Raw genomic sequence first — 12,051 nt, forward strand, 5'->3', positions numbered from 1 at the left:
CAGCCATCTCTCGCTCAGGCTTGTGCAGTGCTGCCAGCAGTTCAGCTCATTCCCCTCCCCCGCTGCCACTTTTCTAGGATGGTCGCGTACCACCTGCCAGGTGCCAATGTACCACAGGTGGTACCCGTACCACTGGTTGAAAAGCCCTGCTATATATCACTAGCCCTTGGGCATTAGATTTAATATCTGAAGACAGTCTTTACAAAGCAATAACTGGAACCACCTTTTAGTTTGGTTCTGAATACATTCTCAGAACATCAGCCTTTATAAATGCATCGTCCCTCTCTACATCTAAAAATCTGACAAATCTGAAGGCCACCTAGAAGTACAATCTAAAATAAGCAATACAGTATGATGCTCCTCAAATAAAGCCAACAGGCTTCCTACAGTACAAAATACACCTATAGAATATATATTCAATATATCTCTTTTGATTCATCTGTCAGGCTACTCTAGGAAATAAGAAGCAGAGCAAGAACAGAAGAATGCCAGATTAAAGAAAAAAAGTTATTTAAAAAATAGCTAAGTTTGAAATAGGGGTAAACTATTTCAGACAAGGAGCCACAAAATATTTCCAGTGCATTATCCAGAACTGTGCCCAGTGGTTACACCATAAATTTGTAAAAGGCATTATGACATTGGCAGTTTTATAAATGGTTTCCTTATTCCCACCACCAACACGGAATTGGCTATTTTGATGAAACCGCAAACTGCCAAGATTTTCAGTGAGCTATCACAACCCTAGGATATCTTTCCTTATTAGTCATCAGCTCAAATGTATGTGCAGTTGGAATGCGTGTGTGTGTGTGTGTGTGTGTGCGTGCATGTGTACGTGTACATCGCTGTAAAGTTGCCTACATTTAATGGAATGTGCTATTTCAGTGCCCATTTGGAGAAAGCTTTTTGGAATGCTTTGCTGTTTGGGTTTTTGTTTTTTTGTTTTTTGGTACTGTTTGTTTGAGCAAGTCTAAAGAATTTTGGTGTCCTCCGCAATCACTTTCACCTCTAATTTCAAATCATTTATGAAGTTAAGAACCAGTGGTTCCAATAGAGAAGTCTTGGGAGGTCAATTTCCCCTCAACCTTTATATCCTCTTGCTATGAGGAATATCCATTTATTTTGATGCTCAGTCTTGCAACAGTCTCTGAAAGACCATCTCCCTTAACCATTTCTTTCATAAGCCCATACTTTTTACAATGCTTAAAAGGTAAAGGTAAAGGTTCCCCCGCACAGGCGTGCTAGTCGTTTCCAACTCTAGGGGCCGGTGCTCATCTCCGTTTCAAAGCCAAAGAGCCAGCGCTTGTCCGAGGACGTCTCCTTGTCCGACATGACTAGACGCCAAAGGCGCACGGAACGCTGTTACCTTCCCACCGTAGTGGTCCCTATTTTTCTACTTGCATTTTTACGTGCTTTCGAACTGCTAGGTTGGCAGAAGCTGGGACGAGTAACAGGCACTCACTCTGCTACGCGGCACTCGGGATTCGACCTGTCAAACTGCCGAACTTCTGACCGACAAGCTCAGCGTCCTAACCCACTGAGCCACCCCGTCCCTAATGCTTAGCTGCCACCATATCACAAATGGTAATTGCTAAGCAGTTAAGAAACAACAGAATCATACAAGTCCATTTGTCTCCTTCACTGTATGATCATATCCTGCAGTTAGTGTTTTTGGAGTGACACTTGGTCTCTTACCTGACCTTTAACTGCAGTACGATCATGGCAGGACTTTCTGCCTTTAGATAAAACTTCACAAACTGTAAAACAAACCCTGTCTCATTCTTAGGTCTGAAGCTAAGTGGCAACACTAGCAAGACACAAAAGGCTTAACTTGCACGCTTGTTTTAAAGGCACAGGAATGCCCCTTTCCTATGATTTGCTATCACTTGAAATGGCATTATTCTGGTACTATGTCATTTGAACATATTTGTAGTTATGATGGCTTCAGGTAGACCGCATTGCCATTGGCAGTACTGTCATATCTGAGAGGGCAGAGAATTCATTAAGAAAGCAAGGAAAGATAGATTAATTGGGATGCTGATATTTATTTTCAGAATGAAATGAAACCACCACTCCAAATTTTAAGCAACTACAAAATTGCTCAAGTTGATTGGTAATGGATTAATTTCACCTAGACACAAATCATATGTTGTTGTTTTTTTCCCCTTCATTACAGCATTACATTCTTTCTGCTTGTGTGAACCAGCTTTGAGTTCAAGCTACCTCCAGGAAGCTAATTCTAGATATTCTAAAGTAGACCACAGAAAATTCTGCTTCCAGAAAACCATCCAAAAATAAAACTGTTAAGCCATTTTTAAGCAGAAACCAAAAAAGACTGAACAGAGAATCCCAGTCTTGTTAAAACTCTTTCTGCCTCAGGGAATTACCTTGATCGTAGCTAAGCCTGAAGTTAAGGTATGTCTTCAGCATAAAAATAAATCAATTATATATGTCTCCAATATAAAAAGGTAGCTTTGCAAGATTAAATGTTAATGACTATGTTGGATAAATGTTTAACTTACTACTATAAAATCCCACCAACTTCATAGGTCTGAGCATGAAGTGTAATTAACTCCAAATTCAACCCTTGATATGTATTCTTGAACACATACGTGAGCGTACTTTTTCACTTCTCGGATGGCTGGATTACCTTATTCTTCTAAAACGTGACTTTTCTTGCTCCTGAGCAAGGAAAACAGCTCGTTTGCACCAAATTTCAGAAAAAGACCAACATATTACAGGTTAATATGTAGGTCTCTTCAACTATGTTTTTTTATGACACATGACTTCACCCAAGCAGTTTCAGAATTCTTTCCTGTATGGGACTCTATGACGTAATAGTGGGTACTAATCAATCAGTGAAGACCAGCGGTCAAAGATGGGAATAGGAAGCTGGAGGTCCTTAAAGGGTGTGATTCTATGCATACATCTTTACCAATAAATCTTCTTTAATGTTATGTAGGAATGCTAAGATTAGAGGGAAAAGAGTAAAAATATCAGAGTTATGCTTTTCTTAGAGAAACAAGGCATCTGCTTTTTATTTTAAACCATTAGCTTTGATTTGTTTCAAAGCAGTATAGTTACCATGACATATTCCAGGAATTCACTCTCAAAGCTTATCAGGAACAGCAGCCCCTCCAGAAGCCATGCTGAGTTAGCTTCAGTAAAAAAAAGGTGACAAGTGTACTACTATTTTCTGCTACTCGATCTCAGTAGACGTACTCCTGAAGGAGACATTTTAGATAGTATCCATGTAACAACTGCATTCTCTAACACAACAGGCATTATTTATCTCTCGTGTCAAGTTTCCAGTTTATATTTCAAACTGCACAAAAGATGAAAATGATGCATTATCTAAGAGAGATGGCTCACACCCCACCTAGCAGATTCTTAGACAACTTGAGTATTGCTTCCAAAAAGGAAAATATAACTCAAGCTCGTCTGAACAAATTGCCTGAAGACGTCATATATAACACAGGTTGGTTAACTATTACATAAACTTCCCTTGCCCCAAATCTTTCAGATCCACAAAAGTAATTCTGTCCTCCACTGAACTGCCAAATAAGCATTTTCAGAAGTAATTGTGCATAGAAACAGTCTTAAACCTTAAATTATACTATTTTTTTAAACAATACGCTTAAAAATGCAAAAGACAAAAATTATATGATTGCATATGAACATCTGACTGCAAAAATTACACCTAGTTATCAAATTAAATACCTCTGATCAAAGGAACAGGTGTTTATTTACAGTACAACTGCTCAACAGTGGGGAAATACAACAATTAACACAGCAAACACACTTTGAAGTTTATTGAGCAACAGAAATATCGTCACTCAAACAGATTCAGCTTTGCAACAGAAAGCAAGAAATTACAGTAATAGGCACCAAGGCCTGTGTTTGATTTTTACATCCTTTCTGTTCCAAATACATATCTGGCAGCAATATAAAAAGCTAAACAATGCTCCAGCAAAATTTAAGCACTTTTATATTGCAGTGATTTCCATGGCAAAATTAAAAAGATCCTCTGACTGAAATCATTGGATTTAGACATATATGAATTTGCTTGGCCCTTGCCCTAACGTCTTTTAATCCTAATACATTTAATACTAAAAAAAAGTTCTACAACTTCCAGGAGAAAATACGTTATTGTAATTAAAGCCAATGGTCCACTAACATTTCAAATGAAAAAAAAGTCATTCAATCAAAATTTTCACGCTAACCGTGGATTTCTCATAAAGCCAACAACAATTTTCTTACAATGAATAAAAACCCTGCTGGAAAAACCTGCAGTGTTTTACATCAATCCCTACAAAACCTATAGTGAGGGGTGTTTTCAGAGTAAGTCCACACCTGAATGTACATTTCTATCAATGGCAAGCATTCTAAAACAAGACCAAAAATGATTCCATTGGTAAGTTAAAAAACAACCATTGGAAAAGAGTCGTAATACATCATCACTCACCAAGTTAGCAACAAAATTAGTCAGCCTTTTTAGCCATAAAATCACCTGAGTGTTCACATGAATTGGAGAAGTGCATAAGAAAACCAGCTGCCAAACAAATCTTCCTGTTGTTACTCAAGGATAAGATTTCAAATCCCCCAAAGACATCCTTTGTTCCCCCATGTAACAAGATTTTATGTCAGTTTTGACAATGGACATCACCTGAACCACCAACATTAGAACAGGATATTTGCCTAATAAATTCTTAAGACAGGTGAGTACCATTTAGTCTAGACTTTGGGGGAGTGGGTTGTTTTTATAATTACTTAAAGTGCAAGAGACAAAGTGTATAAAAACAAATCAGGTCTGTAATAGTAGTTCAGAGGCACATGCAAAAAAACAGTAATCAGAACAAATGAGAAAAACATAAGGATGAAATTTGCATAAGGATGAAATTTCTTCCCTTGGGAATAAGTATATTCCCAGCAATAAGGGATATTCAACCAACAAATGATGCAGCATGTAAACAGGATTTGAAAGACACTGGCAGATAGGTTTTAGTACATGAAAAAAATACAATATTAAAAATATGACATCCAGAAATTGTGTCCAAAATACATTATATTTAGAGAAATCCTCATGGGAAAAAGCTTCAAAAACGGCATACATTGGCAATATTTGCCAAATAGGCTACAAAAAAGGCAAACAATTTAGAATACTGCAAATATTTCAAGCACACCATGTTTTTGGCAAAAACTGTTACAACATACATACAGCATTAGCAAGATAATGAGTTGCTGGAGTGCCAAGATCAAAGCAGATTCAGTTATGATGTATCTTTTTTTTTGTGAAGAAATTAAGAAACAGACTGCTGTTTTTGAAGTAGGAATAATGATTTCTCTAAGCACTTTTTCCAAAATGCAATATTCCAGAACAGAACTTACCTGAGAAATTCTCCTATTTCAGTATTACATCTTCTAGAGAAAAATTGAAAACATCTGATTTTGAACTGTTAACAAAATTGGAAAGAAAATTATTCACACTGATGATGACTGTGAAAATACTAGATTTGCATTCCAAAAAAATAAAAAAAATCACATCTGGAGGAAAAGACAAAGAATATATTAGTAAAGTATCTTTGTCAATCAGTACAAGATGGTTTAGACAAATTAATGTAGATTTTCTTCACCAGTTTTCCCTCTACTCCTAAAATGCCAAGATAGATTATTTCACACTTGCAGTGATAGGATTCCAAATAAAAAAGCTCCTAATTGCCATTTCTTCTGAAAATATGACTCCCTCATAGGCATCCATCTAAGTCTAGGATAAATATCAACCTGGTTATCAAGCAGGTTATGTCAATAATCCAGCATGAAAGAAAAATCAACTGTGCCCCAGTATCTTTTTGACACAATATTTCCAGGCAAAATAAAAGTTTTTACTGCATGGAAAGTTATAGCCGAAACAGAAAATAAAATCACAGGACATAAGAAAACTGCATTTGAAGAAAGATAAAAACTATTATCTAAACTTATACAATGAAATAAATTGGTAGGGAGGGCTGTCATCTATGATAAACAGTTTGGCAGAGTTACTGATAAAGCTGTCAAAATACTAATAAACATCCAAACCCTTAAAAAAACAAGCAAAAACAATGGTTATTTCTGATCCCATTTTAAAATAAAACTCAGCGAACCTTTCAAACTCCGCTTGTACATTTACTTTTCCCATCTCCCATCCTGAGAACAACATTTTTTACATTTTGGACAAAATAAAATAGCTTATATGTAGTTCTTCTAAAAATATATGGCTATCTACATTTCTATTAATTTTTTTCTATGAATTATTCAAAACATAATTGAATTAAGTGATTTATCTTTTTTAAAAAAAAATCCAATTTTTTTTCTCTGTATAGCACGATAATTGTGATCATACTGAGAACAATTACAGCTGGAATGTATACTGTAAAAGATAAAGCATTTGATATTTTTCTTCAAAAACAATTTCTTTTATCCCCTCGCACGTTATAAAAATAAACATATATCCTATAGTTTTAATAAATAAGTGCACCCACCCATACCCCAACTTTGCGCTGGCACAGGAAATAATATAGAGCTCATAGATCTAAAGGTGAAAAGCATTTTCTTTAAATCTGCTTTTTAAATAAATATTTTATATGGCATAGTAGGCTAAGTCTCCCGCATCAGAAATGTGAAATTAGCTTGAATGGCAACATTTTCATAACGACAAATTATGCGACTGTTTTCTTTTGTTTATCAAGAAAAATTACCCAGCCACATACTCCATAATTCTCTTCTTACACATATAAATTTAGTGTCTCTCAAGCACTGAGCAAATCCAGAGAACCTCTACAGCAAGAAAATAACAAATAGTCTGTACACAAAAAGTGACTTAACTTGGCACAATTCTTCTAAATGTTGAAAAACATTTCACAACTCTATCCACTGGCACTCTAGAGCTGTTCTCTCTAAAAATATGATTCATCTACTAAAATGAACGAGTAATATGCCCGATATACAAGCATATTACTATTCCCTTAATATCCCATCTTAGAAAATCCACACTGTTCATTAGAAAGCTGTAAATACATCTTCAGCAAAACATACTGGAGTGTCTTTAACCATCCCTGGTAACTTTTTTTTTTTGCAGAAATGCTAATACATATTACACTCAATGACCTTCAACCACAGAATAAAAATAAAATTTAAGACTCTCTAAAACACATAAAAGTCTTCCACAAAGATAACTTTTGTCCACAGGTATAATCTTTGAAGAGACCTTTGGATTTCCATCAACAAGACATGTTTTTTATGTCTAGTCAGCAAAGCTCTGGTTCTTGGTTTTAAGCAGGGCAAGAAAGCTAGAAAAAAAAATAAGCTGCAGCTTTCTGAAGATCAACAAAGAATCCAGCCCCAGACTTCTTCACAGGCTGAAAGTGGTCAGAGGGGCTTCAGTTGGAGAAGCTTGACACTTCCCCTCTTTCCCTCTGAAGGCTTCTCCAACTGCTTGGTGCTTTTGAAAAGAACCCAGGAGCATTATTTCCAGCTGGTTATTAACAATTTCAGTATTACTTTCATTACTTAGGTGGGCTGGCAGGAAACCTGCTGGTTGCTGGAGATGCTTGAAACTGCCAACCTTTGGTTAAAAGGATGACTGTTGTTATTTTTTAATCAGTTGTTTCTAGAAAGGCTAACACTGTGAAGTCCGACTCTGTTCCATGGGATATTCTTTCTGGCCTATTTATCTCTCTGCCGTTACACCAGGTTCTTCTCTGGCTCTTCTGACTTCTATCAAAAACTGGTTTAAGTTACCTGTACGGTGGGTGGTCGTGCGTGCGGAAGCGGACTGTTTCCCTTCAGCTTTTCAGACGAATGAGGAACTCTGCAGAAGCCAAAGGATGTGAAACGGAAGGCAGGGCTTCCACGGCCCTTCCCAAAACCATGGGATCAAGGTCTAAACCCCTTTCTGCCATGCATGGCAAAGTTGGGTGCACGATGGGTCTCTCCTTGTTTAGGGGGGGGGGAAGTCACACGCTTCAGCAAGCACTGGTCTCCGGCTCTGTGGCTGCCTCCCTGCCGGGGGGCTGAACCCCCACTGCCAAGGTCTGCGCAGGGTCCGCGGCGGCGGCGGCGGCGTTGATGTGGCAGCCGCTGGAGAGGTGGCTCCGGACTCGACCTTGCAGCTGGGTGACCTGGGCGCGGAGGAGGCTGGCGGTGGCGGCCAATTCGGCGTTTTGGCCTTTGAGCGCTTTGACTTTCTCCTCCAAGCGGGCGATGCGCTCCAGCTTGCGCCGACGGCACTTGGAAGCCGCGATCCGGTTGCGCAGTCTCTTGCGCTCCGCTTTCAGGCGCTCTTGGCTCTCCGCGTCCAGCGGCGATAAGGAGGAAGGCGGCGGAGGGGACTCCCCGGACGAGAGCCCCGAAAGAGGCGGCGGCGGCGGAGCTGACACTACGGGCGCTTCGGGTACAGTCTGCGGCTCCTCCAAAGCTCTGCCGGTCGAGCCGGGGGCGGGCAGACGAGCCACAGGCTGGGGAGCGAAGAAAGTGCCGGCGGCCGATGGGCTGGCCGGGTTGAAGTTGCCTAAGGTGGTGTAGACGGCGGGGGGATCCTGCCTGGACGACGGGCAGCAAGGCCCTCCCGGGTGCTGGGTAGGCGAGAGAGGCGCCGGGGTCACCCCGAGCAACTGGTTCTGTTTGTGCAAATCGGCCAGAGCTTTCACGAAGCCGTCGGCGAAGCCCTCCTGCTCCTGCGTCACCGCCGGCGGCGGAGCCGAGGACTGCGGAGAGCGGTACAAGAAGGGCGCCCCGCCGGCCGCCGCCGCCGCCACCGAGGGCCCTCCGCCGGTGGGGCTGGATGGGCCGGCGAGGCCCGGACTGCCCGCTTGGATCAGCAGTTGCTCCAAGTCGGCGGCCGCCGGCAGCTTCAGCAAAGGCTGCAAAACGGCTGGGCCCACTTCTGGGCCGCCGCCACCGACGGCCGTCTCCTGAATGAGGCGGTGCACGGCGCTGGCGGGGACGCCGCGGGAACGCAAGAACGGCCCGGCCGGGGGCAAGGTGGCATTAGCCGGGGAGGCCGCCCCTAAATCCCGAGGAGGAAGAGGAAGAGGCGGCGGCGGCGGCGGCGCTTGCTGCTTCCCGGCGAGGAGCAACTTGCGTTGTTGAACCGCCCCGCTTTCCTCGGGCGGTTCGAGTCCCGTCGGTCCCCCGGCTCCGGGCCCGCCACCGAAGCCCGGCAGCTGCACGAAGTCCGGGAGCAGCTCCAAGCCTTCTTCGCCGTAGTAAGGGGCTACCTCCATCTTCACGGCCACGCGGGCGCCAGTGCGCCCGCCGCCGCCGCCGCCGCTGCTCATGCTGGGCGGGACGGCGGCGGGTTGGGAGCGGCCGCGGCCCCCGCCGCCGCCGCCAGTCCCCCAGGTCTGTCTGGCTTCCCGAAAGAGAAACGACGCGGTCCCGGCTGCGAGCTTCGCTTCCAGCGCGGCGACGGGCTGCAGCGAGTTTTTTCACGCCTGGCGCCGGCTCGCCATCTCCCGCCCCTGAGGCGACCGCCCGGGGCTCGGCGCTTTCGACTTGCGGCTTTTTCGGGGGAGAAAACTCTTTTTTTTCTTCTTCTTTCCCCTTGCAGGCAGAGGAACTGATGTCAAAATGCCTCGCCCTAGCAGCAGCTCCTGCTACTCCGCCTTTCTTGGCTGGGGCTGCGGCGGCCACACGGCCCTCTCGGCTCAGCATCGGAGGGCGGAGCGACGAGAGCCGCGTCGCCTGCTTCTGGCTTCCTTTGCTCTCCTCTCCCTTCTTGCCGAACAAACATAATGCAGTCAGAGGGGAGGCGAGCGGCGCTTTCCCGGCGCCGAGAGCAGCCGAGGAGGCTAGGAGGGAAATCAAAGCGAAAGCTCGCCGCGAAACTTTCTCGCTCCCTGACGTTGTTGCTGCGGCAGGGACGCCTCCTCGGGCTTCCAACTAAAGTCGCGCAGGCTACCAGATTCGCCTGAAAACTAAGGGCAGGAAGGTGCCCGTTTCCTCCTCTCGCCCCCCCCCCAAACTTTCTGACAGAGCAGCAGTCCGATGGACGATGCGATAAACGGGCAAAGCAAAAAACCGCTGCAAAGGGTAAGTCGTAGCCGAACTGCTATGACGTCGTTTAGCCAGAAAAGAAGAAAAGAAAAGAAAAGAAGAAAAAGAAAAGAAGACATTCTTATTTGAACAAGCCGGCCTGGCCTGATGGGGGATGGGTTGGGTTTTACGGTCATTTTTAATATTTGTATTTACTGTTTTTAGTCGGGCATATGTTTAATTTTCTTTTAACTTTTGTATTTTTGTATTTTTTATATTTGCCCTGTTCACCGCCCTGAGTCCCTCGGGAGAAGGGCGGTATATAAATAAAATTTAAAAAAAAAGAAAAGAAAAGAAGAAAAGAAAAGAAACGAGCGACCCCTCATCTGACAGTTTCCTGCTTTCATCCCCCTTTCGAGAAAATGCTTTTTTCCACATTGAAACAAAGGGCCTTTTCGTTACAAATACAGAGCGACTAGAAAGGGGATGCGGTGGGGGGTGGGGGGTGGGAAGAGGAAATACTGGAAAGCCCTGGACTTACGACCACAAACGAGCCCAACGTTTATGCTTGCTTAAGTGAGAATTTTGTCCCAAGCGAATTTTGCTCCGTTTTATGACTTTTCTTGCCGACGTTTGTTAAGTGAATCACTGCAGTTGTTAAAACTAGCGACACGGTTGTTAAGTGAATTTGGTTTTCCCCGTTGACGTCGCTTGTCAGAAGGTCGCAAAAGGGATTCATATATGAGTCAGTTGTCAAGCATCCGAATATAGATCAGGTGACCATGGGGATGCTGCAATGGTCATAAGTGTGAAAAATGGTCATAAGTCACTTTCTTCAAGGCCGTTGTAACTTCGAATAGTCACTAAATGAACTGTTGTAAATCAAGGAGTACCTGTAGGAATTAGGCTACTTACATTCAGCAAAGAGGTGTTGCTAAAGAGCTTTTCCCAATGTGCGTATAAGCACTAGGTCAGGCATGTCAAACTGCCGGCCCACAGGCCAGATGCATCACGACAAAACCACACCCACTCCATTGCCAGCAATGGGGAAAAAGTTGCGGTACGTCGCGCAACATCACGTGACGTCGTGAGTTTGACATGCCTGCACTAGACAAACATTATCCGGCAACTCTATTTTTTTTGCCAGATAATATTGCTTCTACCTTAACCTCAAATCAAACCATGCCTGAGACAGCCATAAGTTAGCTTTAGCTGTTGATAAAGAGGCATTTCCCCCCTTAAGCCAAAACATCCCACAAGAGTTTTAAGATAGGGGGGAAAAAAGTCTTGCTAGGGTTAAGCCTGTTCTTCCCTATCCAGATCCCCATAACTTCCAGGCATTTGAAATAACCTTGAGAGCATCACTTTGGGGCAGGCTGTGGTAAAGCCACAACAGACAACCACCAGCATACTGATATCAAGCATTAAGACTGATGATTTCATCCAGCACCATCATATTGATGTTAAATAGGAGTGGGGAGAGAGTCAAACCCTGAGGCATTCTGAAATGCAGGAGTCTTATGTCTGGACCCCATCAACACCAATTGTAGCCAGTCCTGGAGGAAGGAGAACTACTTACTGTAGAGCACTGCCATCCACTCAAAATTCAGGTGCTTGCATGTATTTGTGATGGTTGCAGAGGTCGTATGATCACCTGTTGCAACCTTCTAACAAGCAAAATCAGTGGGGAAGCCAGATTCACTTAAGAGCTGTGTTACTAACTTAACAACTGTGGCAAGAAATATCTTAAAACGGGGCAGAACTCAATTAGCAACTGTCTTGCTTAGCAACAGAAAGGTTGGGCTCAATTGTGGTCATTAGTTGAGGTTTGTCTGTATTTCATTTTATGCCCCTATCGAAACATCCAGATCACACTGCAAAAAGTCAGGGGTAAACATACTGATTTAGGGGAAGACAATTTCCCATTTAACACTCCCAATCTAACCCAAAATTTGTGGCCCCGTTCCACTTATATCGTTGCATCACCGGCCACCCACTCCTCCAACTCTGATTAACTCCTAAAATAAAAAGTGGACTTCATCT

At 43.1% G+C, this 12,051-nt stretch overlaps 1 protein-coding gene across 1 annotated transcript; it reads right to left on the reverse strand.

Moving 5' to 3' along the window:
• Window positions 1–7,997: 7,997 nt before the first annotated feature.
• On the reverse strand, window positions 7,998–11,207 carry LOC308661498 (transcription factor Jun-like; the record flags this gene model as incomplete). The annotated part of the gene is made up of 1 exon (XM_081316446.1): window positions 7,998–11,207. The coding sequence occupies exon 1, from the start codon at window positions 9,309–9,311 to the stop codon at window positions 7,998–8,000; it is 1,314 nt and encodes a 437-aa protein (XP_081172572.1). The 5' UTR covers window positions 9,312–11,207.
• Between the last annotated feature and the right edge of the window lie 844 nt (window positions 11,208–12,051).

The sequence above is a fragment of the Vipera berus genome (assembly GCF_964194415.1).
Source record: "Vipera berus genome assembly, chromosome: 2".
NCBI classification, from domain to species: Eukaryota; Metazoa; Chordata; class Lepidosauria; order Squamata; family Viperidae; genus Vipera; species Vipera berus.